The sequence below is a fragment of the Aspergillus udagawae genome (assembly GCF_001078395.1).
Source record: "Aspergillus udagawae IFM 46973 DNA, scaffold_7, whole genome shotgun sequence".
NCBI classification, from domain to species: Eukaryota; Fungi; Ascomycota; class Eurotiomycetes; order Eurotiales; family Aspergillaceae; genus Aspergillus; species Aspergillus udagawae.
In genome coordinates this window covers 911,043-936,627 of record NW_025091270.1, presented here as the reverse complement: position 1 = coordinate 936,627, position 25,585 = coordinate 911,043, and the positions used below count along the sequence as shown (strand labels likewise).

At 51.5% G+C, this 25,585-nt stretch overlaps 9 protein-coding genes and 1 non-coding gene across 10 annotated transcripts; 6 read left to right on the top strand and 4 right to left on the bottom strand.

The window, feature by feature from the left end:
- Nucleotides 1-64: 64 nt before the first annotated feature.
- Nucleotides 65-1,293, bottom strand: Aud_009010 (lipase/thioesterase family protein; the record flags this gene model as incomplete). The annotated part of the gene is made up of 4 exons (XM_043293873.1): nt 65-205; nt 254-837; nt 893-1,038; nt 1,091-1,293. 4 exons carry the CDS (start codon nt 1,291-1,293, stop codon nt 65-67), a joined length of 1,074 nt encoding a protein of 357 aa, XP_043149808.1.
- Nucleotides 1,294-2,145: 852 nt separating this feature from the next.
- Nucleotides 2,146-3,606, top strand: Aud_009009 (flavin-containing monooxygenase; the record flags this gene model as incomplete). The annotated part of the gene is made up of 1 exon (XM_043293872.1): nt 2,146-3,606. One exon carries the CDS (start codon nt 2,146-2,148, stop codon nt 3,604-3,606), a length of 1,461 nt encoding a protein of 486 aa, XP_043149807.1.
- Nucleotides 3,607-4,676: 1,070 nt separating this feature from the next.
- On the top strand, nt 4,677-5,981 carry Aud_009008 (type I glyceraldehyde-3-phosphate dehydrogenase; the record flags this gene model as incomplete). The annotated part of the gene is made up of 5 exons (XM_043293871.1): nt 4,677-4,767; nt 4,823-5,386; nt 5,453-5,567; nt 5,625-5,832; nt 5,880-5,981. The coding sequence occupies 5 exons, from the start codon at nt 4,677-4,679 to the stop codon at nt 5,979-5,981; spliced, it is 1,080 nt and encodes a 359-aa protein (XP_043149806.1).
- Nucleotides 5,982-6,222: 241 nt separating this feature from the next.
- Aud_009007 (putative MFS peptide transporter) lies at nt 6,223-8,347 on the bottom strand (the record flags this gene model as incomplete). The annotated part of the gene is made up of 6 exons (XM_043293870.1): nt 6,223-6,908; nt 6,962-7,116; nt 7,167-7,535; nt 7,595-7,817; nt 7,864-7,980; nt 8,029-8,347. The coding sequence occupies 6 exons, from the start codon at nt 8,345-8,347 to the stop codon at nt 6,223-6,225; spliced, it is 1,869 nt and encodes a 622-aa protein (XP_043149805.1).
- Nucleotides 8,348-13,678: 5,331 nt separating this feature from the next.
- Aud_009006 (putative extracellular lipase) lies at nt 13,679-15,367 on the top strand (the record flags this gene model as incomplete). The annotated part of the gene is made up of 1 exon (XM_043293869.1): nt 13,679-15,367. One exon carries the CDS (start codon nt 13,679-13,681, stop codon nt 15,365-15,367), a length of 1,689 nt encoding a protein of 562 aa, XP_043149804.1.
- Nucleotides 15,368-16,690: 1,323 nt separating this feature from the next.
- Aud_009005 (sulfatase family protein) lies at nt 16,691-18,596 on the top strand (the record flags this gene model as incomplete). Its single annotated transcript, XM_043293868.1, has 4 exons — nt 16,691-16,981; nt 17,033-17,057; nt 17,111-18,082; nt 18,133-18,596. The coding sequence occupies 4 exons, from the start codon at nt 16,691-16,693 to the stop codon at nt 18,594-18,596; spliced, it is 1,752 nt and encodes a 583-aa protein (XP_043149803.1).
- Nucleotides 18,597-19,028: 432 nt separating this feature from the next.
- Nucleotides 19,029-20,883, bottom strand: Aud_009004 (glycosyl hydrolase family 43 protein; the record flags this gene model as incomplete). Its single annotated transcript, XM_043293867.1, has 10 exons — nt 19,029-19,066; nt 19,118-19,532; nt 19,584-19,674; nt 19,723-19,858; nt 19,962-20,106; nt 20,154-20,241; nt 20,298-20,509; nt 20,559-20,650; nt 20,704-20,764; nt 20,815-20,883. 10 exons carry the CDS (start codon nt 20,881-20,883, stop codon nt 19,029-19,031), a joined length of 1,347 nt encoding a protein of 448 aa, XP_043149802.1.
- A 2,135-nt stretch (nt 20,884-23,018) lies between these two features.
- Aud_009003 (glutathione S-transferase) lies at nt 23,019-23,904 on the top strand (the record flags this gene model as incomplete). Its single annotated transcript, XM_043293866.1, has 3 exons — nt 23,019-23,056; nt 23,119-23,498; nt 23,555-23,904. The coding sequence occupies 3 exons, from the start codon at nt 23,019-23,021 to the stop codon at nt 23,902-23,904; spliced, it is 768 nt and encodes a 255-aa protein (XP_043149801.1).
- A 314-nt stretch (nt 23,905-24,218) lies between these two features.
- On the top strand, nt 24,219-24,289 carry Aud_009002. Its single transcript has one exon. It is a non-coding gene; the product is annotated as a tRNA-Gly (tRNA).
- A 175-nt stretch (nt 24,290-24,464) lies between these two features.
- On the bottom strand, nt 24,465-25,253 carry Aud_009001 (uncharacterized protein; the record flags this gene model as incomplete). The annotated part of the gene is made up of 2 exons (XM_043293865.1): nt 24,465-24,885; nt 24,946-25,253. 2 exons carry the CDS (start codon nt 25,251-25,253, stop codon nt 24,465-24,467), a joined length of 729 nt encoding a protein of 242 aa, XP_043149800.1.
- Nucleotides 25,254-25,585: the final 332 nt, after the last annotated feature.

Genomic DNA, 25,585 nt, shown 5'->3' with positions numbered 1-25,585 from the left:
GAACAAAAACACCCATGAAATATAGGATTATAACAATATCCCCTGCGTATATACTGTATGTATATTACCACAACCGTTTCGTCAACCACTCCTTGGCCCTCTTCCCCTGTTCGGTCTCCGTCGTATCCCCCAGTTCCAGATTATAAATAGGAGCCACATGACCCTCACGATGCCCAACAAACAGTTCCATCGAGGGGAAGCCAGCCTGTCCAATCAGCAGCCACTCATTTAAATCATAAACACCAGCACATACCTTGAACTTCTCCGCAAAGTCCTGTATAATCGGCAACAGAATCTCATTTCCCCCGGCGCAAATCAACACACTCTGCACCGGAAACGTAGTATACCACTCGGGCTCCGCAGTCGACAAATCCGTATAGACGTCCCTGGTCGCCGTACCCAGGTACGCCCCCGCCCACGGGCCCGCCACCGCGGGCGTGATCAAATCGCCGCTGGAATCGATCTTTCGGTCTGGAAAGTCCGTTTCCATCAGCGTCCAGGGGGCGATCATCACCGCTCCCGCGAGCTTCTCCTTTAGTGACAAGGGGTCAATCTGCGGGTGCGGATGCGCCAGGTGCGACAGCACCCCCCCGACGAGGTTGCCGCCGGCTGAGTCGCCGCCGAGGAAGATGCGGCTGGGTTGGTGCGGGGTGTTGTCGAGGACGTAGCGGAGGCATTCGACTGCCTGACGGAGCTGCGTGGGGTACGTTGCTTGCGGGGCGAGGGTGTAGGTGAGGCTGAAGACGGCGAGCGATTTGTTCTGCTGTGCGGCGTGGTCGACCAGGTTGGCGAAGAATTTGAAATAGCCCATGTTCGCGGGAAGGGCGAAGCCTCCTCCTGTTTCTAGTTAGATTGCAAGTCAAATTATGAAGAGGAGATGTGCTCTGCTGACCGTGGTACCAGATCAGGACGTTATCTGCTTTGGCGTCTCCGACCCAGTGGCCGAAGGAGCCTTTGCCCAGCTCGATGGTGTGAGACAATCGCTTGGTTTTCTTGATATATGTCTCATACATCTTGTTGGTCGGTGGCAGTACATATCTACAGCATCTTCAGCACTCCATTTTTTTGTAGAAGGATTGCAAATACGTACTGCATCTGCTTGATGGACAAGCGTGTCGTCGCTTTACGGAACACCGCATAGCCAATATGAAGGAACAGAGTCTTGGGCTGGTTGGACTCTCGCCGTAATCCAGTCAAGATAGCCCATATAGCAGTAAGCCATATGGATACCAGGGCAGGGAAGAAATCGAGCTTCTCCCGCAGGGTTAACTTGATTGCTTTGCTGGAAGCCATGGATCCGTTGATTCAGGAGGTATGACGGGTGTGCTGGAATGAAAGGTTGATGCCTGCGGGGCAGATACAGTATACAACTGTTCAAATCGCATGATCATTAGTTTGGTGATGCTGGAGACATCTACCTTATTGTAAGAAAGCATCGCGGCGAGGGTCGCAAGGATTACCTGATTGGGAAATATTGATGCTTATCCCTGATAACCGAGGTTGCCTCGGTTGGCTGGGCACAATTATTTTGACGCGGGGCAGGATGAGAACACAATTAGATTTGATCTAGACGGGTGGGATTTTGTTTTAATAATGTTGGTCTCGTTGTCTAGATATGATACACCTGATCTGATCTGGGCTTTCCACTTCCTTGCTGGTGACACAAATCAAGGGTGAGTATCTTGTGGAACATTGTAAACGACCAATCGCGTTAGAATATTCGATCCATACTTTAGATCTCCCTGCTTTTCTTGTGGCATAACCGACAATCTCCTACTGCTCTCTATTAATACTCCATTCTCTGTCCTAGTCCAATTTTTCTCAATTATCGAATCCTCCTTGATCAACCCGTTGGATGATCGACTGGACTAAATTTGAGTCCCAGAGATACAAGCTTAGCTCAACATCCATGTCCCAACTCTCCAACCCATTGGAGTGGCACTGGCACAGTACCATTAAGTCCGTGATTCGCGACGATTTCCCTTTCGGGTAAACGATCACTGGCCTCTCCACACGGCCTCACACCGAGGAACATGTGAACTCTTTTAATTATTCATGATTTCCATGGTGACATATGACTTATATAAATCCAAAGCTCACTGGTTGCACTGAATCATACACTTTGCCCTCAAAGCTCATGCCAGAATGGATTACGATATTATCATTGTTGGTGCTGGTATCTCCGGCATCAACGCTGCCTACCGCATCCAAAGCCAATTCCCCAACTATCGATATGCCATTCTAGAAGCCCGCAACGCCATTGGCGGGACGTGGGATCTCTTCAAATATCCTGGCATTCGATCCGACTCGGATCTGTTCACGTTTGGGTTTTCCTGGAACCCCTGGAATCAGAACAACCCGATCGCCGAGGGCGCCTCCATCTCGAAATATATGCGCGATACAGCTGCGCAGTACGGCATCGACAAGCACATCCATTTCCAGCATCGCTTGCTAGCGGCCGACTGGTCGTCCGCTGACAGTGTGTGGAAGCTGGCCATCGACCATGAGGGCGAGCCCAAGTCTTACACTGCACGCTTCGTCATCTTTGGCACAGGGTACTACAACTACAATGAGCCTTTGGCCGCTGATGTTCCCGGTCTCGGTCAGTTCCAAGGCAAAGTCATCCATCCGCAGTTCTGGCCGGAGGATCTTGACTACACCGGCAAGAAAGTGGTCATCATCGGCAGTGGCGCGACGGCGGTAACGCTCCTCCCCAAGATGGCCGAGAAAGCGGCCAAAGTCACCATGCTTCAGCGCAGTCCAACATACATTCTTGCCTTACCCAACCACCAGAGCTCGCTGTTGAGCTGGATCCTCCCGAACACAGTCAATCGCAAACTACAACGCCTCCGATGGATCATCACTTCCCGGCTCTTCTTTCTTTTCTGCCAGACCTTCCCCTGGATGGCGCGGCTTCTCCTCAAGCTCAGCGTCGTGCGGCAGCTCCCCAAAAACGTCCCCCACGATCCGCACTTCAAGCCGCGATACAACCCCTGGGATCAGCGTCTGTGTATCTGTCCCGATGGCGACTTCTTCAAGAGTCTACACACCGGCCATGCGGATGTCAAGACAGACACCATCCGGCAAGTCACGGCCAACGGCATTGAGCTGAACTCGGGCGACTTCCTCGACGCGGACATTATTGTGACGGCGACGGGGCTCAAACTGCAGATCGCAGGGGGCACCTCGATCACGGTGGACGGCGAAAAACAGCGCGTGTCCGACAAGTACCTCTGGAACGGGGTAATGCTGCAGGACCTGCCCAACGCATCCTTTGTGATCGGCTACACCAATGCGTCCTGGACGCTGGGGGCGGACGCGACGGCGCTCTTTGTCTGCCGGCTGCTGAAGTGGATGGAGCGACACCACAAGGTCGCGGCGACCCCGCGGCTGAACCCGGTGCTGGGCAGGCAGATGCAGCCTCGGCGGCTGCTCAATCTGAATTCAACGTACGTGGCGGCGGCGGAGAAGGATCTCCCCAAAGCGGCCGATCGGGGGCCCTGGCAACCGCGCGACAATTACCTGTCGGATCTGATGTTTGCCAAATATGGGCGGCTCGATGAGGGACTGGAATGGGTCGACGAGGAATGGAAGAAGCAGCAATAGCGACCGTCGTTTGATCTATGATGATATTTGTGGTGGTAGAGAATATCACTTGGAAGGTTCCTCTCCAGCTATGGGAGACGGAATCTCTTGTACTTTGCATGATGTCACGACTCTTGAGCGATATAATCGCAAGAATAACTAGCACTTAAACCAGTTGCATATTCCCATCATTGCGGTTAAATAAAATATCTGATCAACAAAGCGACGATGGCTGCCAACAGGCCAATGGTCCACTCGCGAGGTACGACCTAGCTCCCTTCTGGGATAGTACTGACGAGAGGGCTCAATTGCTTGCGCCCGAATACACGGACCGCGCTTGACTATTGAATAATATTGATAATGGAATCAAGATTGATAAATGCCTCAATTGACGAGAACAGGATATAGATTCATCCCTTTAGGTATTCAGTATACAACATCGTGGAAAGTGCCGAAAATCGGACATTTCCAAGTCAAAACTCTGGCCCGAGTCGACATCCCGATCAAAGACCTCAATCTTCCGCTCTTGCATCCATCATGATGAATGTTAGATAATCTGCTGTCAGCTAATAGACTAAGACGTGTATGCATCGAGGATACCCCCAGAACAAGCAATCTGACATCCAATATCCTCGTTAACCTCAGTCCTACCTAGTATCCGATTCCGACCAATCACAGAACCGGCATTTCAATCGGCAATCCTGGACATCAACATGGCTTACTTAATCCTGTCGATATCTACTAGTTATTTAGTGTCTAAAATTAAGAATCAGTCAAACACTCAATCAGATAGATGCCGATGAAAGGGCCGGTCATCGGGGGCCCCCGCAGGCCGTGGGGCCGATACTGAAGCGACAACGACTCGGCGGGAGTTTTCGGAGAAGTAGAGCAGAGTATAGTATGGCATCAGGATACTTCATCATGGAAGCAGAGTACATAAGGAGGATGGCATACTGCATACTAGCACTTGTAGAATAGATTAACAGAACTAATCAAGTATCCTGCATAGACTACTATCAGCGCTTCTACCCTGTGGCACTATCTACTTAATACTATCATTAAACTGCACATCCATACTATATCAAACTGCAATGGCACCCTCCATCAATGACTTCCCACACTCTAACCCCTCGCCGCAAACAGCCGTCTGCAAGATAGGCATCAATGGCTTTGGCCGCATAGGTAACCCTGTCCGCCTCCCCTACTATGAGCAGCCAGTACTGACCTGGCCACCCAGGCCGCAACGTCCTCCGCGCAGCCCTCAACCGACCCGACCTCCAAGTCGTCGCCATCAACCACACCTGCACCACCATCCAAGACCTCATCCACCTAATCCGCTACGACTCCTGCATGGGCAACCTCCCGCCCGCGATCCCCATCCACGCCCTCTCCGACACCCTCCTCAGCGTCAACGGCCACCAAATCGCCCTCACCTCCGAACGCAACCTGCAGAACCTCAACTGGGCCGCCCTAGGCGCAGACTACGTGATCGAATGTACGGGAAAGTTCACCAAGCACGCCCAGGCCCTCGAGCACATCACCCACGCGCACGCTAAGCGGGTCATCATCTCCGCGCCGAGCGCCGACGCCCCGACGTACGTGTACGGCGTCAACAGCGACGCGTACACGGCGGAGGAGCGCGTGATCTCCTGCGCGAGCTGCACGACGAACTGCGTGACTCCTGTGCTGAAGGTGCTGCAGGGGCAGTTCGGGATCGCGCAGGGGTTCCTGACGACGGTGCATGCGGCGACGAGGTCGCAGCAGGTGTTGGATGGGTATAGTAAGAAGAATCGCCGATTAGGTATAGCCCTAGCCCCATATCCCTCCTCGCCTTCGAAGAAAGAAGACTGATGTGATGTTTGATTAGGCCGCAGTGTCTTTGACAATATCATCCCGACGACCACGGGTGCAGCCAAGGCTATTGCGACGGTGCTGCCCGAGTTGAGCGGGAAGGTGACGGGGGTGTCGATCCGCGTGCCAACGTGAGTTTATTTCCCTGTTCTGTTTGGATGAGGTGACGCTGTAAGCTGACTGACTAGTCCCAACGTCTCCATGATCGACTTGACCGTCAGCACGGAAAAGCCCACCTCGCTGGCCGAGATCCTGGCTGTCTTCCGCCGCGCGGCCAAGTCGGAGCTGGTGGGGGTGTTGGCAGTGGCCGACGAAGAGCTCGTCAGTAGCGATTACCTTGGGAACCCGCATAGTGCCATTATCGATGCGCCGGCTTGTTCGGAGTTGAATCCTCAGGTGAGTTGATTTGTTTTATTTGAGGTAGTAATGCTAAGTATGTGCAGTTCTTCAAGATCATGGCGTGGTATGATAACGAATGGGGATACTCGAATCGGCTGCTGGATCTGGCCAAGCATGTGGCTTCACAAGGACTTGAGCATAGATAGCAGGTTACAGGTGACACCACAGTCTCACCTCAGCCACATTCACCTGAACTCTTCCAAAAGGTGGTGTCACCTATAGTCACCATAGATAGACCCATGGATAGACTACCCTTAGATACAGTTACCCTTAGATGCAGGTGCTACGTACGACAATAATGAGAACAAGTGATCAAGTGATTCATAATTATATTGATCCATACATCATGCATGCCTAGCCGTAAACATCACCATCATGTGTGACAATCTACTGCCGCGCGGTCTCCTCATCCAGCTTAGGATTGTTAGCATCATAGCGACTGGCAGGCAGATTGTTCAGCTCATCCTCCTGCTTATCCAGCTTGTAGTTCGTCAGCCAGAAGCCGATGCCGCCGACGAACGCCAGGATCGCCACGACGGTATAGTTCCACACGAGCAGCGGATCCTCAGACAGACCCACCAGCGCCTGGCCCAGCGCGGACGAGAACGCATTCATGAACAGCGCGACGGCCTGCACGAGGGAACGCATGTTCTTGGGCGCCTTGGTGAAGGCATACTCGAGGGAAGTGACGGAGGCAAAAATCTCCGAGATACCGCCGAGCACGTAGGTGAGGGTCTGCACCCACACCGAGATATCGGAGTGCTTGTTCAGCTTGTCGAGGCAGTAGTTGGCTTCCTTGCCGCAGGGGCCGATCTTGTAGATGTAGTACTGGGTGACGGTGGCGACGATCATGCCGCTGCCGGCGAAGAAGAAGCCAGCGGTGATGCGCTTGAGCGGGGTGAACTTGATGCCCATGCGTCGGAGACCCGGGTAGACCAAAAAGTCCATGATGGGGATGAAGATGATGAGCGCGAGGGGGTTGAGGTTGTTGATGATGTCGTTGGGGACGCCGTTCAGGCGCATCGTTGCCGCCTGCGAGGTGAGGTTGTTGATCATTTGGTTGTAGGCGAGCCCTAACCAGTCAGTTGGCGAATAGTAAATAGGATGTTGACGAAAAAAAACATACAGTATAGAGGGTACCAGAGGAAAACCCTGCAGGCCTTGAGACCACGGCTGACCTCGTCGACCCATTCGTCGTCAAAGGTCATCCACTGGGGACGGTCGGGACCCAGAGCAGAGGGCTTGACCGAATCCCAGAAGGGCTTCTCGTTCTTCTGCCAGCTGTGAGGTGTCAGTAACTGGAAGAGGGAAACAGCAAGCGGGAAACACACATTCTGGCCGGGTTGAGAGACCACCGGCCCTTCATCGCCAGTCTCCACAGACGGATGGCCTGGTTGTAGACCGAGCCCGTCGGCTTGACGAGGTGATACTTGTTGCGGCAGAAGAACAGGACGATGGGGCAGCCCAGGTACATCATGGTGGGCAGGAAGTAGGACAGCCAGAATCCGACGTATTTCTCCGCATACACCATGCTGACCTGGCCCAGGATCGAGCCAATGTTGATCATCATGTAGAAGTACAGGTAGATGCGGGAGATGGTGGCCGCGGGATCAACAATCACGCGGTCGCCGTTCTTGAGAGTTTTGATGTAGGGGACTTCTTCGCGGTATTGCTCGGCGATTAGGGGAGAAATATTGGACCTACCGTTCCGTCAGTATTAAATTTCAACAGGTGCGAAGGAAAAGGTGGGAGGACATACTTGAAACCACCGGTACCCACACCCATGATCAGCAGACCGATAGAGAAGCAGGCAATGGCACCATTGGGGCTCGAAATAACTGGAGGCAAGGCGGAGACGATCAGGATAATATGGCCCAGGAGGGCGGCGCCAATGGAGAACATGATGGTCCGGAATCGTCCCCAGTACTGGTCAGCCATGTAGGCACCGGCCAGGGGCATGATGTATGACCAGAAAGCGTTGACTGCACGATCAGTAACATCCTTCTAGTATCACCTCGGGAAACTCACACAATGTCAGACCAGTGGACGCCTGCTGGCCCATACCCAGTGCACCGGGGTTCGAGTGGTCGTATCCCGCACCAGTGGTCGAGCCCTCGGGAAGAGGACGCTGGATGAAGTTGACGACTATACCGATTAGCTCCGTATCTCAGTGTGAAGAATGAGAAGACATACAAACTGCAGTCGTGCCATAGTAGGAGAAACGCTCGCACAACTCGACAAACGCCACCGTGTACGCAGTCCAAGGAATATCGCCCGCTACCCGACGGAGGTGCTTGAATTCCTCATCGGAGGGTAATTGCCTCTGCAGATGGGCATGATCGTCGTCATAAACCGCAGACGAGACTCCCATTTCTTTCGACGAGGGAGGAACCTCCTCAATGCTAGGGGCGAGAGACAATTTGTGGTCCATCTTCTCATTTATTTCGACATCATGAGCAGCGGCCCGGGCTCGGGCAACTTCCGCCACCTCCACGGGGTCTGAAACGTTCATGGCAACAAAGATAGGAAGCAGACAGACCAAGGAGACTCGGACAGTTACAGCGAAATTGTCACACAGGCACTGGACCGTGGAGAAGAAGAGGAGTCTGAAAAGAAAGAGCCCCGTGGACCAGGAAAAGGGTCCAGCTTTAATAAGAGAGAGGGACAAGGGTACCGAAAAATGGCCACCATGCAATCCAGACAGGTTATCGCGTGTCACGCCAGATGAACCAATAATCGCTCGGCAGCAATGGGTACATTTAATCTATTTTATCGAGGGTCTGTCTCTAGACGGGCATGGGTTTGCTGCACGGCCGAGGTCGCGGGGGATTAGCTGAATTCGTCGACAGTATCAGTCTAGAACCGTTGGTATCCGGCGGACCAAGACTCTCGGCTGGTTCGCCACGGTCAAGACATGGCCGTCGCTTTGAATCCGTGATCCTTTCTACGGGTGTATGGCAAAACTATCGCTTGGTGCAGCGCTTGGAAGCGGGTGATGCCGACAGGAACATGGCTGTACGGCGAAGATTGTGAGTGGAAATTTGAGCATATCAATGCAGGGCATTCGTTCCATGTGCTCGTGGATTCGATTGAAGCTCTGGAAGACCGCAGCAGCAATGGTGAAATCCTTGGAGGCTTGATTAGAGAGTCTTGGAAAAGCGTCTGACCGTCGCAAGCAGCAATCAGATTGGTCGCGAGGGACCAAGGGCTGGTGGCGGAAATACGGCGGTCGCTCGGCAGGGGCTTGGCTGGTAGGCTGGAGTGTAACCTCACTGCTTGGCTGCGCGAAGTTAGGCCAATGAGCCGAGGGAGACGTTATCAGGCTATCAAGGCTATCCTAGCGTGCCAATCAGCATGAATCAATGATAGTCAAAGATAGTCAATGATAGTGATATGAACTTAGTGGCTCCTGGTCGTGCATGGCCCCATTTTACCCCAGATAGATGAGGGGATAAACTCTATGCGAGAACAAACCTTTACTAATGGATACGAGTTGCCTTCACTCTAATCGAATGTATCTGGTCTATCTGGCCTATCGACCTGCCAGATTCAGCCATGGACCTTCTTAGCAGGCAGAAGGTCTGTGGTCAAGTGAGGAGAGACTCAATCGATGGGAAATAAACATACAGCTGGTACCTTGCACGAATCCGGGGTTGACTCGGTTATCAAAGGCATTTTGTTCATTTCGATTACCAGCTGCGAATGAAGTCGAGTTTCAAAGAGGCTAGAGTCGAGGCACTTGAGCTAGCTAACACGGCGCCGCGTGACTAGCCTTGTCTTACAATGTCTGACTATCAGGCTCATTTTCCAAACACTGTGGATGCCGCGATATTTATTCTACCCTCGCTTTGCGTTATTCCAGTAATCAGGAGATTATCCTGGTATCTTTCCTACCTTCATGGGTTAACTGCACCTTTTTCGAAAATATACCTATGCGAAATTGATATCCCGCCTGATTGATAGCCAGCACGGACTGTCCTTCCAAATCCCCATAGTGGACCACGCTCGTATCGACCATAGCTTGGCCATGCTTAATATGGTGGACCTCTCAAAGGCACCCAATCGACCACAATCGACAGCAAAGGAACTGAAATCGATCATTCTCTGGCTGTACAGCATCAAACAGAACAAGCAAATCCAGACATTGCTGCAGATCAAATACATGTATACACAATATATATATAGTTTCGAACGTCAAAACAGACTTCCCCACGAGCATCCGCCAGATTCCATGCGTAGATCATCCAGCTGACTTGAGGGATCCCTGTCTACCCACTGTCAGCACCAACTGTGCGTCAGGTTGCAACTTTATAACTACCCGACTGTTGGCGCTTCCCCCAGAAGGGCTCCTTTCATCAAGATCATGCAAAGAGATCTTAGTGATAAATCTAACACGTTTCTTTTTTAAGCTGAGCATCCTCCAAGAATCCCCATGTCGAGTAAATTCTTAGACTGTACTCTCATAAGAGGATTAGGCCCAGAATTGATGGATTCTAAAGGCCGGATGAACCAGCGAGAGATAGGATCAAGCCGGACAAGAGAGAGGAGATGGCTGGGGCTAGGGCCGTGTTGTCAAGAATGACTGGTCGATGCATATCACTCAATTCAAGGATGAAGCATGCAATGTGATGTGCTAGCTACACCAAGCCAGCGAAATACGAGCCACGATGTTTGACATTGTGTACAATGGCTAAAATCACTCGTCACAAATAGCTAGGAACATCCCCGAATCTTGTATTGCTTGAGTCCTTTGATGCAATCAAATCTCCGGCTTTGTATTTCTTATATGCTAATAACTTTTATTAAGTCTTATAGGAGTCTCGTCATCCTATAAACATGGGTTCCCCTTATTTGCAGTGATAATACTTCTACTCCTGATGGGCGCTGTGTACGAGATGTCACTTCGGAATGCCAGATATATATCCAAGTCAATCACAGGTGTATTTTGTCATCAGAGAGAAAAAGCCAACGCAGCCAAAACGATTAAGAGTGCCAGACATCCGGAAGCAACATAACAAAAGATAAACCCAGCTGAGCAAAGAAAGCTGCGATGTTTGGCTGCTTTGTACTCCTCTTGGCCTTTACATAGGTTGGCAATCTGAGGTCCAGAGCTGTCATTGGCTGATCGCAGCAGACTGCTGACTCATTCTACTATTTTGTTCCTGGGCCGTTGACCGGTCGCTGGTCACACATCGCCTTGCTCCTAGCGACATTGACTCCACGATCGCATTCTATCGACTCTATGAATTTTCAAAATTGTGAAACACAGCGAAACATGTCGTTCATTGCTCGAGCAGTTTACAAATTGGAAATGCTCACTTGGAATAGCCCATTCGTTGGTCTAGGCTGTGCGTTTGACCAACTTCCCTTATTACCAACTGGGTCTGGCGGTGCAAAATCCAGGGGAATTTATCAGAACCACGGTCCATGGATGTAGACCGGAGCTCATACTCAATTAAAAGTATCCCCACTTTGCAGCTTGTGTCAAGTCAAAAGCACTGGTGCTGTGCCCTGCCAACGCCGTTCGACAACACGTCGCATCCGCCATGCGCTCTTCCGACATATGTGATTATTATTAATCCCTCCAGCGAGGTAATCTGTTTTTTTGCGCTATGGTCGACCGGCCGCAGTCTTCCTCCAGGTTGGATTGCGGACAATTCTGTCTTCTCACTGAGTGACCTTTCACACGTCATTCCTGTACCTGGCGATAGCGCAGCAGACGACCAAGGTGAACGGGCTACACTTGAGAAAGTTGCTTGTACTTCAGCGGAGTGGCCGTCGCAATCGCAAGAAGCTGCATGAGAGCCCAAAGTCTGCCGTTGAAGATGCGCATATGTCAACTCTAAGCCGCTCGTCAACAGATAATGCCTGGCGGAGATACACAGCGTGGACCCTTCCCTACTGCTCAGGTCACATCTTGACAAATGCATCAAAATGCGTCCAAAACACTCCTCGAGTTCAAAGAATTGAGCCTTGTTGCCCTTCGGAGGGGGTCGATAGCCCGTACCATTCCAAGCTTCAGCCTATTCTTGGGCTCGGTCATGGATGTTGACCCAAGGGGCAGCAATATGCTAATGCTCATATTTCCGCCGCCAGATTATTGTCAGGTGAATTGTTGATGCGGGAAGCCATTCTACGGCTTCTTTGTTGCCGTTATTGTAAGTCTCTGGTATCCTTTCTGGTGGCCGCTGTGATGCCTCTTTGACTTCTCGGATGATGAAAATGCATACGTATCGCCTACCACATGTTTTCTGTTCGAATTAGTTGTTACACGGTCGTCGCACATGCTTTTTTTCAGCATTGTTACATTGGCCGATCGAGTCTCCGATAGTGTTGCAATGACCTTCTGCACAGACATCGATATGCGGCTTGTCATCGAATCTAAGAAAACAAGCTACTGAATTCCACCCAATTTCGGGTTTACTTCGGCTATGTGCATGAATATCACCGCCTATCTCGTGCCAAGGCTGCGTACGAAAGGCAGATTGTGGCTGGCCGGTCTTGCAGCCCCTCTGGACTGGATTTTTCTTACGATTACTCATACTGGGGAAAGGTTTTGTATGTTGATCTATGAAGAGTCGATTCGTCAGTCTTTCTTGCTGGACGACCTTGGTGGTCGTGGTCTGGCTCGTTCAATCTGAGTAGCTATTGCATAGGCAGTGACGTGAATCCAACTCGTCAGTCGCTTGTATCTAGACATCCAAGACACGGGACGGCTCAGTGAGCTGCCTTGCCAGATGAGGGGGGGGTTGGAAGCGAGATTTCTCCGATTGGACTGTGAATCCTGTGGTCCATTTGTCCCAGAATCCATGGCGGATATGAAAATATGAAAATACGAGGTGAGCCGGTAGATTCCATCTCGGCAAAGGGCAGAGACTGCCAGGCACCTCGAAGTCCCAACCACACGAGGGCACTAATCAAAGCGACCAACGTAACCATCAGCATACCGGAAGTGACAGCGAGTCATCCTTAGGGTCAGCAAATACTGAACTAGAATATTCCGAACGCTTCTCATTCGATCACCGTTGTTGGTCCATGTGAGCGTTGGGCGGACGATCAGGAAATGATCGGCTTGCGGGTGAGAGGCTGCGGCCTATGGTTCGTCATGGCCGATCTTCTTCCAATATTGCGCCAATTTTGTGATCCACTCAACAGTTGATTGGGTCAAGAGTGAATCGTTGTATACCTAACTTGGCAGTATCAGCAGCCTCGAGCCTTCCCCGCGATCCGCAATGCGGGGAATATCCCGGCCGATTTTCTTCAATCGCCAACCGCCATTCGGTCATTGTCAGCTACCCAGAAACCTGATCTGCTGACCCCCTCCCCCGACGTCCTTGGAGTTGCGCTGCCCATGGAACGACATGCCAGCCTCGGCTCTTGAGCTTCATGTGCCTTTACGATTGCTAATTTTGGCGTCCTGGCGCCATGCTCGCTCTTCTCTTGCGATGAACTTTATCGCCTGGTGGCCCAGTGTGCCCAAATATCAGGCTGACTTTCCTCGGTCACGGCCAAATCGGGTCTCTGTCTCCGTCGCTACAATGATTGACAGGGGTCAGTTCTGGTTTTCTGGGCTTAAGGTCCGTGACGAGCGGTAGATATGGGTCTTGTCACAGTTCCTCAGGTGGGGCATGCCCCTTGCATTCATGGAACAGATCGAGAATAACGGGGTGCAGACCGAGGAGACATGTGCATTCAGAGCCAAATTGGGTGATGGCTGGGAGAGGAATGCAGCATAAGTACTGCAAAGATCCGCGCCCTCCCACTGATGGCTTTGGAAAGGACATCCCTCTGCCCAGTGTTCACTTGTCTTCAGACCCATAGGCTGAACAGGCTGACTGCCGCCATGTATCTCCTCCGGGTTCTTCTGCCGCTTCTGACCCTTTCATCTGCTGTGCTGGCGGCTCCGGCCAAGCGATCTGCGCCTACCGTCACGATCGCTTCTCCCGCGGCCACCATTGTTGGGTCATCCGGGAAGGTAGAGAAGTTCAATGGCATCCCCTTCGCCCAGCCACCCACGGGATCCTTGCGTCTGAAGCCTCCCCAGCCACTACAGACGTCCCTGGGCACTATCGATGGCACTGGCGGCGCAAAATCGTGCCCTCAGTTCTTTTTCTCGACGGACAACAGCGAGTTTCCTGGGTCCGTTGCTGGCCTCCTGGCCAACATTCCCCTCTTCCAGACAGTGACGAATGCCGGAGAGGATTGTCTGAACCTGAACGTCGCCCGTCCATCCGGCACAAAGCCAGGCTCGAAGCTGCCTGTCCTGGTGTGGATCTACGGCGGTGGCTTCGAGCTGGGCTCAACGGCCACGTACGATGCTACTTCGCTGGTGGCAAGCTCGATCGACCTGGGCTCGCCAATTGTCCTGGTCGCGATGAACTATCGAGTGGGAGGGTTTGGGTTCATGCCTGGGAAGGAGATCCTAGCAGATGGCGCGGCCAACCTGGGGCTCTTGGACCAACGCCTGGCCCTGCAGTGGGTGGCGGACAACATCGCCGCCTTTGGCGGCGATCCGGACAAGGTGACCATCTGGGGTGAGTCTGCCGGATCCATTTCTGTCTTCGATCACATGATCCTGTACGATGGCGACAATACCTACAAGGGGAAGCCACTGTTCCGGGGCGGCATCATGAACTCAGGTAGCGTGATCCCGGCGGATCCCGTAGACGGGGTCAAGGGGCAGCAGGTATACGATGCGGTTGTGGACTATGCTGGCTGCTCGTCCGCGGCAGACACGCTGGAGTGTCTGCGCGGGTTGGACTATACTGACTTTCTGAATGCGGCTAACGCGGTGCCGGGCATCCTGAGCTACCATTCTGTAGCCTTGTCATACCTGCCTCGACCGGACGGCAAGGTGATCACCGCCAGCCCGGACATTTTGGTCAAAACGGGCAAATACGCGGCCGTACCAATCATTATCGGCGACCAGGAAGATGAAGGGACGCTATTTGCGCTCTTCCAGTCCAATATCACCACAACCACCCAGGTGGTGGACTACCTGGCCAAGTACTACTTCTTAGGGGCGACGCGGGACCAGCTCGAGAAGCTGGTGGCCACCTATCCGGACGTCACCACAGACGGCTCGCCCTTCCGCACAGGCATCTTCAATAACTGGTACCCGCAGTTCAAACGATTGGCGGCCCTGCTGGGCGATCTCACCTTCACTTTAACGCGCCGAGCATATCTCAAGTATGTGACGGAGCTTAAACCCGACCTGCCCTGCTGGTCATACCTGTCATCGTACGACTATGGCACGCCCATCATGGGCACCTTCCACGGCAGCGATATTCTGCAGGTATTTTATGGCATTCTGCCGAACTACGCGTCGCGTGCGTTTCACACGTACTATTTCAGCTTCGTATACGATCTCGATCCGAACTCGCGCCGGGGTAGTCTTATGGAATGGCCGCGGTGGAACGACAACCAGCAGCTGATGCAGTTCTTCAACAATCGGGGGGCCTTGCTGGCCGATAATTTCCGCAACGACACGTACAACTTTATTCTGCAGAATGTGGATTCGTTCCATATCTAGTTTAGTATATAATCCGCAACATGAGATCACGACCGATGAATCAATTGATTAATGAATGGATATGATTTGCGATGATCCAGCTTGCACGATAATTGGCCGCGTAGCCATAGGCTTTCTCTTCAAACAGTAGCGACAACACCCCTCTCCACCGCCATGTGGTTGACGAAACAATGGCTGCCATTATGTGTGATAAGCCAAGTGCGCGATCGTTGTACTACCAAATTGCATCATATTGGAATCCAGTCCGGTCTATGATAGAAGAAGGCTCTTCAGCCAACTCTCAAGCGACAAAGTCTACTCTGTAACACAGCGTAGACGGTGCTACGGGTGATCTGAGTCATGCAGGTCGGTCAAAGGTCCAGAAGAGTCATGACCTGCAGACTTAATTCGGAGAGATACCATGTCGACTAAAGCAATTGAGTTGCTGTCAGCCATCAAACCACTACGCCAGAAAGGTGTCTAGACGACCATTTCTAGCATAGTACAAATGATAGGCTTATTCTGGTTAACAGCTGCCTTTGATAACTGTGCTGCAATTGATGAGCTCATCTTAAGGCGGAGCACGTAATTGCATCGCCCCGACCCACAGTGATTAAGTCGATACTGGTAAAGTCAACTGGCGATCTCACTCCTGCCTGAATATGCATGATATCATCTTATGGCCTTGGTCAACTGCCGTCTTGCGTATCCGATGAAGAAGATACGGATTAAATACGCGACAATGAGGACAGAGCTCAGGGAAAACTCGCAAGAGTAACACAGCGGGGAAATATATGCCGACGTATTATGCATATCCCTGGTCTCGACAGCATAGACAAGCATTTTGCTGCGAAACCTGATTAGCCCGAGCTGCGCTTCTTCTGCTGCGACCCGGCACTATTGGGTGGAAATGGTGCCACAAAGCGCTAAAACGGCAATTTTTTTCAACACCCTCGGCCCTCCTCCATGGCCCTCATGAACATTGATTCTCGTCCAATGACGGATTGGATCGTCTCAGAGTTTTAGAGTCCGAGCTAGTATTAATATTGACTTGTTTTGCCGATCGGCTATCCTGACCCGTCGACTAGTGGAGTCATTGCCGGCTCGTTAAAGATCAACACAGCAATGCGCGGAACAACTCCGCTTCAACAGCTTTTATCTTCAATCTTGAGAGTCAGAGGCTGAATGAAAGCATTGGCCTATTCAATCGCGTCATCCCGCTGTCAAAAGGTCAATACATTCACTTATCCCCACTGCAGTCTCTTTAAAGCTGCGAGCTCACCGTCACGACGACTCAGTGAAAGCCTCCATTCTGATAACTTATGCTATTCAATTCTCTTGAACATGAAATTTCATGATCTTATAGCCCTTTCAGGGCTTCTAGCGGCCTCAGAGGCTGCATTCGTCGGCCAGGATACCCTACTAATGCCCAGGAGACACGCTAAGCAGCCAAACGTACTGTTTATCATGTCCGACGATCAAGATCTGGAATTGAATTCCCCGGCTTTCACGCCGTATATCCAGAAACATATCCGAGACCAGGGTATTGAATTTACCAATCACTTTGTGACAACCTCCCTCTGCTGTCCGTCGCGCGTCAGTTTGTGGACAGGACGGCAGGCTCACAACACCAATGTAAGAATTGCGTTTGGCATGATAGGCGAAAAGATTGCTGACGATGCGCAGGTTACAGATGTTTCACCACCATGGGGTGAGCTGACCGTCTCCTGTGAAACAGACGAGTCAATGCTGACAGGAGGATAGGAGGATATTCCAAGTTCGTGTCACAGGGTTTCAATGAGGCCTGGCTCCCTGTGTGGCTGCAGGAAGCCGGCTACAACACCTACTACACGGGCAAACTCATGAACGGCCACACGACTAGTAACTACAACTCTCCTTTCCCCAAAGGGTGGAATGGATCGGACTTTTTGCTGGATCCGCACACCTATTCCTACCTCAACTCCACTTACCAGCGGAACCGCGAGCCCCCCAAGAACTATGCGGGCCAATATACGACAGATGTCATCACTGAAAAGTCCCTGGGCTTTCTCAACGACGCACTGAGCAGTGATCGGCCATTTTTCCTTGCGGTTGCTCCCATCGCGCCGCATTCCAACATTGAGCCTAGTGCGCTGGGCAATGGGGGCGCAAAGGGTACTCTGATGACCGCTCCCATTCCTGCTGAGCGACACAAGGATCTCTTTCCAGATGCCAAGGTCCCCCGGACGGCGAATTTCAACCCCAAGGTGCCAACCGGAGGCGGATGGGTGCAGCACCTCCCGCTGGCTAATCAGACCGTCATTGACTACCAGGACCATTTCTACCGCCAGCGATTGCGCTCGCTGCAGGCGCTGGATGAGATGGTGGATGCCCTCATCACGCGGCTCGAAGAGAGTGGTCAGGCCGACAACACGTATATCATCTACACGGCGGACAATGGATTCCACATTGGGCAGCACCGGATGCCGCCCGGTAAGTCGTCTGGCTACGAGGAGGATATCCATGTCCCGTTCTACATCCGAGGACCCGGCATCCCCAAAGGGAAAACCGACAACTCGGTGACCACGCACATCGATCTGGCTCCGACCTTCTTCCAGCTTGCGGGGCTCCCTCTGCGAGAGGACTTTGACGGCACACCGCTGCCAGTCGCCGGGGGAGTAAAGGGCATCGCGCACGAACATGTCGCAGTCGAATTCTGGGGTAAATCGCCGCTGGAGGGAGAATACGGTGCCCTGGGTTAGTCCACTGTTAACGAGCTCTTATTTAAGCATGACTGACATCTGCAGCACCGGGCGGTTCGTTCTCCATGCACAACAACACGTACAAATCCGCGCGTATTGTTGGCAAGGGATACAGTCTGTACTACTCAGTCTGGTGCAACAACGACCACGAGCTGTACGATATGCTCCGAGACCCTTACCAGGTCAACAACCTCTACTCCAACGCCAATGCGACGACGCCCCGTCTCCTCGGCCGCGATCTGTCCAACGTCATCACTCGTCTGGACGCGCTGCTGATGGTTCTAAAATCGTGCAAGGGCGATACCTGCATCAAGCCGTGGGACGTCATCCATCCAGATGGCTCAGTGAAGGATCTACGGGATGCTCTGAACGCAAAGTTTGATCAGTTCTACCGTGCTCAGCCCAAGGTCTCGTACTCGGCGTGTGAAGGAGGGTATCTTATCAGTTCGGAGGGACCACAGAATGGATTGGTCTATCGTGACGGATTAAGCTGGGAGGCTTGGACTTGATAGATGTACCTATAGACGATAGACGATAAACTGTTTGTATATACAGCAATTACAGTCGAGCAGCCTTGAAGTAGCTTTCTTGGACGTCGGTTCCTATTTGACGTCGACCTGGTACTCCCGACAGACCAACCAGACCATGCTAGAACATCAATGTGTCGCAAGACATGCTCCGAAGAACGTTAGCTACCACCATTGGGTGCTATCGGAGAAGGACAAGCCGAGTCAATTGGCAATGTAGTGGAAACGTCAGACAGGACCAGTGGTGTCTCACTCGAGGTATACTACTGTGTACATTCTCTTACACTTGTTCATAGAATATGTCCTCAAGGGCTGCTGTAGCGTTTGTATTCAGCTTGCTACAATCAATACCCGAAGTGACCGATCCAAACGTATGCTACGACCACTTCCAATAATCAACCTCGAGCCAACAGACTAAGTTTTAGGAACCATCAATCGATCCACATCCGGTCCTACATCCATCAGCAAGCCATAATAATTCCGGGGAGAAAAAAGTAACCTACCATATCCCTGTCCGTACGCACTAAAGGTAACGGTATTCCCACTCCCACTGTTCAGATCAACATGCAACGTCGACGACGCAGGCGTATCCCCACCCCCTGACGGCAAAAACGCCAGAACCTGCGTCTTCCCATTGACACTAACAGTCGCATACCGCTGGCTCGAATCCCCATTCTCGTACTTGACGCGGATGGTGCTCCTCGTCGACGCACTACTCTCCACCCCCACAATTTTCAGCGTCCCGCCCGACGGCCCGCCGATCCAGCCGACGGCTTGGCTGCCAGAGCACCCGCTGCAGGAGACGGATTTTGCGCCGTTGGAGAGCACGCTGGTGGAGGATTCGGCTTCCGGGGTGGTTTCGGCGGGGCCGGGGGTCCAGGTGCCTTGGAGGGGGAGGATCCAGTTTACTTCGTTTTGCTGGCGGCGGTGTTAGTGAGGGCTGCTATCAAAGGGGGGCTCCCGTCTTACCATTGTAGCTGTTCTTCCGCTGATGGTTAGAGGCAGCCAGATGTATGTGGAGGCCATGAGGTTGGATGAGATCCAGCGGTCACCCATGTACCTATAGGGGTTAGGATCGTACGGTAATTGATTGAAAAGGGGGTATCACATTACTGTGTCGCCGACTCCGAGGATAAAGGTGGTCTGGGAGTTGAAGGTATTTGATCCGGAGGGCGCAAAGTTTGCCCAGGAGCTCCAGGTGCCGCTGAGGCTCGTGGAAGTGGTGTACTTGTTGTCGTTGGTTGCTATAGACGGGGTCAGTAGAGCTGTGAAGCACGACACGAGGGCACATACCCCATCCTGCAGACAGTTAGCCAGAGTAAACGCCGAGAATGTGGGATCAATTACCTGTCAACTGTGAACCAAAGAGAAAGTACACCCCGTTCTTTTTATACATGGCAGGGGCCTCGATATGCTCCGGGAAGAGGTGCGTCGTAGAAGTCACATTGGTATAGTCGTTGGTCAATTTGTTGATCCTCAATCCGTTCGGACGCTACAGACGTCAGCAGTTTCCCATCAACAAAGTGGATCTTAACATACATCCTCAGAGAGTAGATACGCGGAGCCATCATCATCCTTGAACAAGCCCATATCACGCGACTGCTGCCCCAAAGGCCGGAATGAACCGCTAAACCGGCGAGTTAGAATTAGGCTGCTCATTGCACATCACAGAGTCAGACTTACAGGTAAGTGTACTTCCCACAAACACTCGACGAAGTCGCAACTCCCGTCTTCGCCTCGCCATAGGAACTGTCGTCGATATGCATCCACATTACGTATTTGCGGGTGGCCTCGTTGTAAAGGACCTTGGGCCGCTCGACAACCCGGTTGGGCCCAAGATCACCGCTACTCTGTCGGGAGAGGAGTTCTCCTACATATGTCCATTCCACCAGATTCTGCGGGCGTTAACTGTGAGCTCGGTGGACTACTAGGCCATTAACGTACCTTGCTGGAGTAACAGTTGACAGACTGGAACGCACTCCCGTTGAGCTTGTTTTCGCCGATCCAGTAGTAAGTCGAGTCGATTTCGATGATTCCTGTGGCCGCGAATCTTAACATTATATCCATCCGGAATACTAAGTATGCCTACCTCCGCCATGCGCTTGGACATGCTGGTTAGTACCACTAGCAGTCCATGTAGCTCCGGGAACCTGGCCATGTTAGCACAAGATATCTCACTTCAGCACATTGGGTAGCTAACAATCTGCAGAGAAGCAATAGCTACTCGTGCAAGAGCTAGAGCAGCAATCAGACGGCCTATGAGCAACATCCTGGTAATCCTGTACTCCGCCAGAGATCCTTGAACAGTAACGCCAGACGGGGCAATCCGCTCTGCAAGTCATGAATCCTTTTCTATATATACAGTCTAGAAGCGGGGTCGGCAGAGTATGGAGCCAGGCTTAATTGCGGAGCATTTAGCTATATTGTCTGCAGCCGGACATATTGTCGGACGGCCGGCCGCTGCAGATCGATTTGGAGAAACAAAACCCTACAATCAGCGTTTCACAGGGAGATATGGTGGGCCGAAGACCGGGGGATCTACATGGCCTGAAACATGATCCGGGGTAAGTACATCCGACGAATAGCCCGTTCAGACGGTATTACCAGAAATATGATGCATGCCTGATATAAACGAATCAGAAGACAAATTTCGTACATGCAGATCATGGCTCACAAGGAGATTTACCGAAATGGACTATCAGTCAATAAATCTTCTATATTGAACCACTCAGAGGGAAGTGTGCCCGACTTCTTGAAGCAGTGTTACGTTGTTCCTTAGGCGCGGTTGCTCCGGGGCGAGCATCCTATCAAATTTGGCGGTGTTGCTTTACAGTGCAGCATGGCCCATCGGCACGTGGGCTAACTTCAAAGGGTATGATTGACATTATGACCAGAGCACTGGTGCAGCCAGCATATACAAGGCGAATCTTCATTCAATTCCAGAACTGTCAACAATGGCAAACGCGGGGTAGAATATGTGGGGACGGTCCCCGCGTGGATCCAGTCCTTCAATGGAGCGAATCAGCTTCGTCGTTGGATTGTGTTGCATACCACCACTCGTCCTGTTCAGATGACCTTCCATTTGCGGCCTCATGCAGCTCCGCGCCAATCAGTGTGCGTCTAATTGTAATCATTCCGTCAGGGAACAAGATGGAAAGACTGGAGTGCTGCACAGCCTGAGTACGTCCATCTTAGATCTACAAGCTCACAGCTGCCATCACTCAGAAGTCAGAACATGAACATGACCCAGTGCAAACACCAGCTTCATGAACTATCTTGAACAGTGACCATGCTCCTCAAAGCGGGTGTGAGAATCTCTTTAGCTGCGGGAGTCTGTGCTCCATTCTATGTGCCTTATACACGGTCGAAAGCAACGGCTCAGTACTTATCGAAGACAGTCCAGAGGTAGGCTTAATCAACCTTATATTAGAAATCACGTGGAATCTACCTGCTGAACTAGCTAGTAGAGAATATCCTGCCATCGGCCCGCTATTTCATCTGTATTGATAGAGTCGGATATCGGAGCGTGTGTTATACACAAATGTATCGGACAGTTATGTATGCATGCAAAGCGAAGCTCAAGAGGAGAAGTCGATTATCTGAGCATAATACTGATTATTGACATCTCATTCTGGTCATCATCTGGGCTTCCAGGAGATCACCTCCTTTGTAACGGGCTATAGTCTGCCCCAGTTTTATTGCCTCGCGTAGATATGACGCCGCCTTTGGCACTTTCGCCGGCTTGACGAATGCCTTTGGTCTGCTGTGCATCCTGGTATACCTCTGTGGGAAGACGACCCGTCAACTTACCAGGCGGTTCGCCAAGGATAAGGTGATTGGGTTAGAGTATGCTAGAGGACTTGCCCAGATAATGCATGTATAGGACATAGCCTATAAACAAATAAAGAGAATACTATTTTCAGGAACTCTGAAACTGATTAGAATCTTGTAAAAACCGTCTACTCCCTCAGAATACTGGATTTAGTTGACAGGCAACAGCAACCTCCGGGCTGTGTTCGAGTTGACTGTGGCGGGCAGTACTACTATCCGCAAGCGGGATGACTCGTGTCCGACAGCGTCATCACACTCGACAGAAAACCTCGCGGTCCAATAGAGATTGGAGAGTAGAACGAATACGAGCCTCCGTCTGCCAAGGGCGGGAATGTCCACGCCTGGGACATAGGAATACGGAGGAAAGTTTGAGCCGAGATCGGGATTCCTCCGCAGTATTCACTTACAGCTAACCCTCCAACATATATAAGCAAACCTTCAGGCTGGGGCCGGGTGACCCTTTGTATATAGATTATACAGGCCTTGATTCCATTGCAATCACAGGTGACAACTATACCTCGGATTCCTCGAGAGATCGAGCAATAATCTGCAGCTCACCATCCTCTCCTCACAATGACAGATACTCGAGATACCAAAATCACGCTATACTGGTAACCCAAGTCTACTGCATCGCGCAATGCCAGAAAGGAAAAACGAAACTAACCGGAACCAGGCTGGAAAAGTCCCGTGCCCAACGGATCGTCTGGCTCCTGGAGGAACTCAACGTCCCCTATGAGATCAAGACCTTCAAGCGCAAAGCCGACATGACAGCACCCGATGAATTGAAAAAGATCCATCCGCTGGGTAAATCCCCCGTTGTCACCATCACCACACCCAATAGCCCGGAGCCACTCGTTCTGGCCGAGTCCGCGGTGATCATCGAGTATCTCTGCACCCACTTCGGTGGGGAGAGACTCATTCCGCAGCGATATGCCGAGGGTAAAGAAGGCCAGGTCGGCGGGGAGACGGAAGCGTGGATGCGATACCAGTATTTCATGCATTACACTGAGGGCAGTCTGGCGCCGTTCTTGGTGATGAAGGTGGTTATGGACGGTAGGTCTATACTACATAGATCTCCCCTCGTAAATGATGTACTGATGATTTCTCAGGCGTGAGGAATGCGCCAGTTCCATTTTTCATCAAGCCAGTGACTAGGATGATAGCGTCCAAGGTGGACGGGGCCTTTATCAATCCCAACATCCACACGCATCTTGGCTTCCTGGAAGACCGGCTTAAGACGGCGCCGGGGGGCGGTCCTTATCTTTGTGGAGATAAGATCACAGCTGCTGATATTCAGTTGAGCTACTCGGTCATCGCGGCGTTGTCCAGGCTGGCGTCCCTTCGGAGTCAGTATCCAGGAGTAGCAGCTTATGCTGATCGGTTACAGGCTATTGAGAGCTACAAGCGGGGCGTTGCGCAAATCGAGCGGATTGAAGGGACATTCACAGCTAGTTTATGAACTGGTCAATCTTGCAATACAGCCCGAAAGTCAGCCCTCTTGTGCTATTGTCATAATGGGGAACATGTTGTTGTAATATGTAATTGAGTCAGTTCAGGTGTTGACCATTCCTATGGTTTATGCAAATGGGGAGTACATATATAGATGGATCGTGACAAATTTAACCTTACAAATAATCTAAACTAGGCCATGTAATAGACCATTTCTAAACTAGGCCATGTAATTGATCATTACTACCTATTAAAACCCGATGCCTTTATACGGCGCAGAGATTTGGTTATATAGCTAAATGGGCAGGGAATGGCCAAGCAACAGCATCATTGGTCTAGTGGTAGAATTCGTCGTTGCCATCGACGAGGCCCGTGTTCGATTCACGGATGATGCAATGATATCTTTTTCCCTCTTTCTTTTTCCTTCATTAATCGCTCATCTTTAGTCATTGAAAATTTTGAAGGTTGAATTCACAGTCCAGGTCAACCTCGCCTGGTACAGGTACATTTGACAAACAGGCTCTGACATGTCCATAATAATTGCTAGAGAGCAAACACCGAAGAAACGACTCAGTCCTTGGCGACTGCACTGAGAATGGTCCAGCCACTTGGTGCCGTCTTTCTGATACTCGTATCATTCTTCAAGAAGCAGCGATGGGTGCGGTTGGTGGATGAAGGCGCTGTTTCATCCCAGCTCACTCCCTTGCATTCGGCTCCCTTGATCATGATATTATAACTTACACAGCGCTGGATGCACTGTTCAAGGGAATTGGTCTTGAAGTTTACGAGGTTCTCGTCGGATATGGTGACGCTAGCACAACCACCCGTGTCAGAGCAAAGATCCGTGTGGCATAATTGGATATAGTCCTTTTGCTGGACGGTGATTGTCGTCCCGTTCATCGCCGGACAGCTTGTGACGCTGGAGGTCGCCGAAGACGAAGTCGAAGTCGAAGTAGAGGCCGCCGTTGCGGTCGAGGTAGGGTTGGAGGTACTGTTCCATTGAATACCCGGATCAGCATGGTTCAATCATTCATATACATTCTCTACCTACCCGGAGTCCTTTTTCGCAAAAGAACCGCCTACACCCGCCGCTACAGCAATGACAACCACAGCAACAACCACAGCAATCCAGAAATACCGTCGCCGGAACCCGCATATTGTTCGTGAAGCTTCTTTCACACTTTTGACTTCTTGGCCTTGGCCAACCTCTGTTTCGACTGGTATCGGTGCCTCGGATCCATCTCCGGCGTAGTAGAGGGGTGCATCTCTCTCATACTGCGGAATCAGACCATCGGGTATCACCACTTCAAGACCAGGCTGTTCGGGAGAACTGGGTTCCTTGGTCTGCTTGGTTTCCATCACGGGCAGCACGGAGCTTGTGTAATCAGGACGTTTTGTTCGAGGAAAGTAATGTCAGCCGCATGGGCTTCTGTGGAGCTTAAAAGGCTCTTGGGCCGCTAGCTAAGAAATGTGTGCATGGCATGAGCCGCTCAGGCGGATTAGACAAATATAGTGAGCCAATGGTTTATCTTTATGTTGGTTGGCTATGTGGCTAGTCTCTGGCTAGGCTTAGACAAGGCTGGAATGACAGTTATTCTGCTCTGAGAAAAGAGCTAAGAGGGCAGCGGTATTGCAAATATCTACAATTTGAAGATACAGGTCGAAGTAATGAGCCTGACTCATGTTACTGT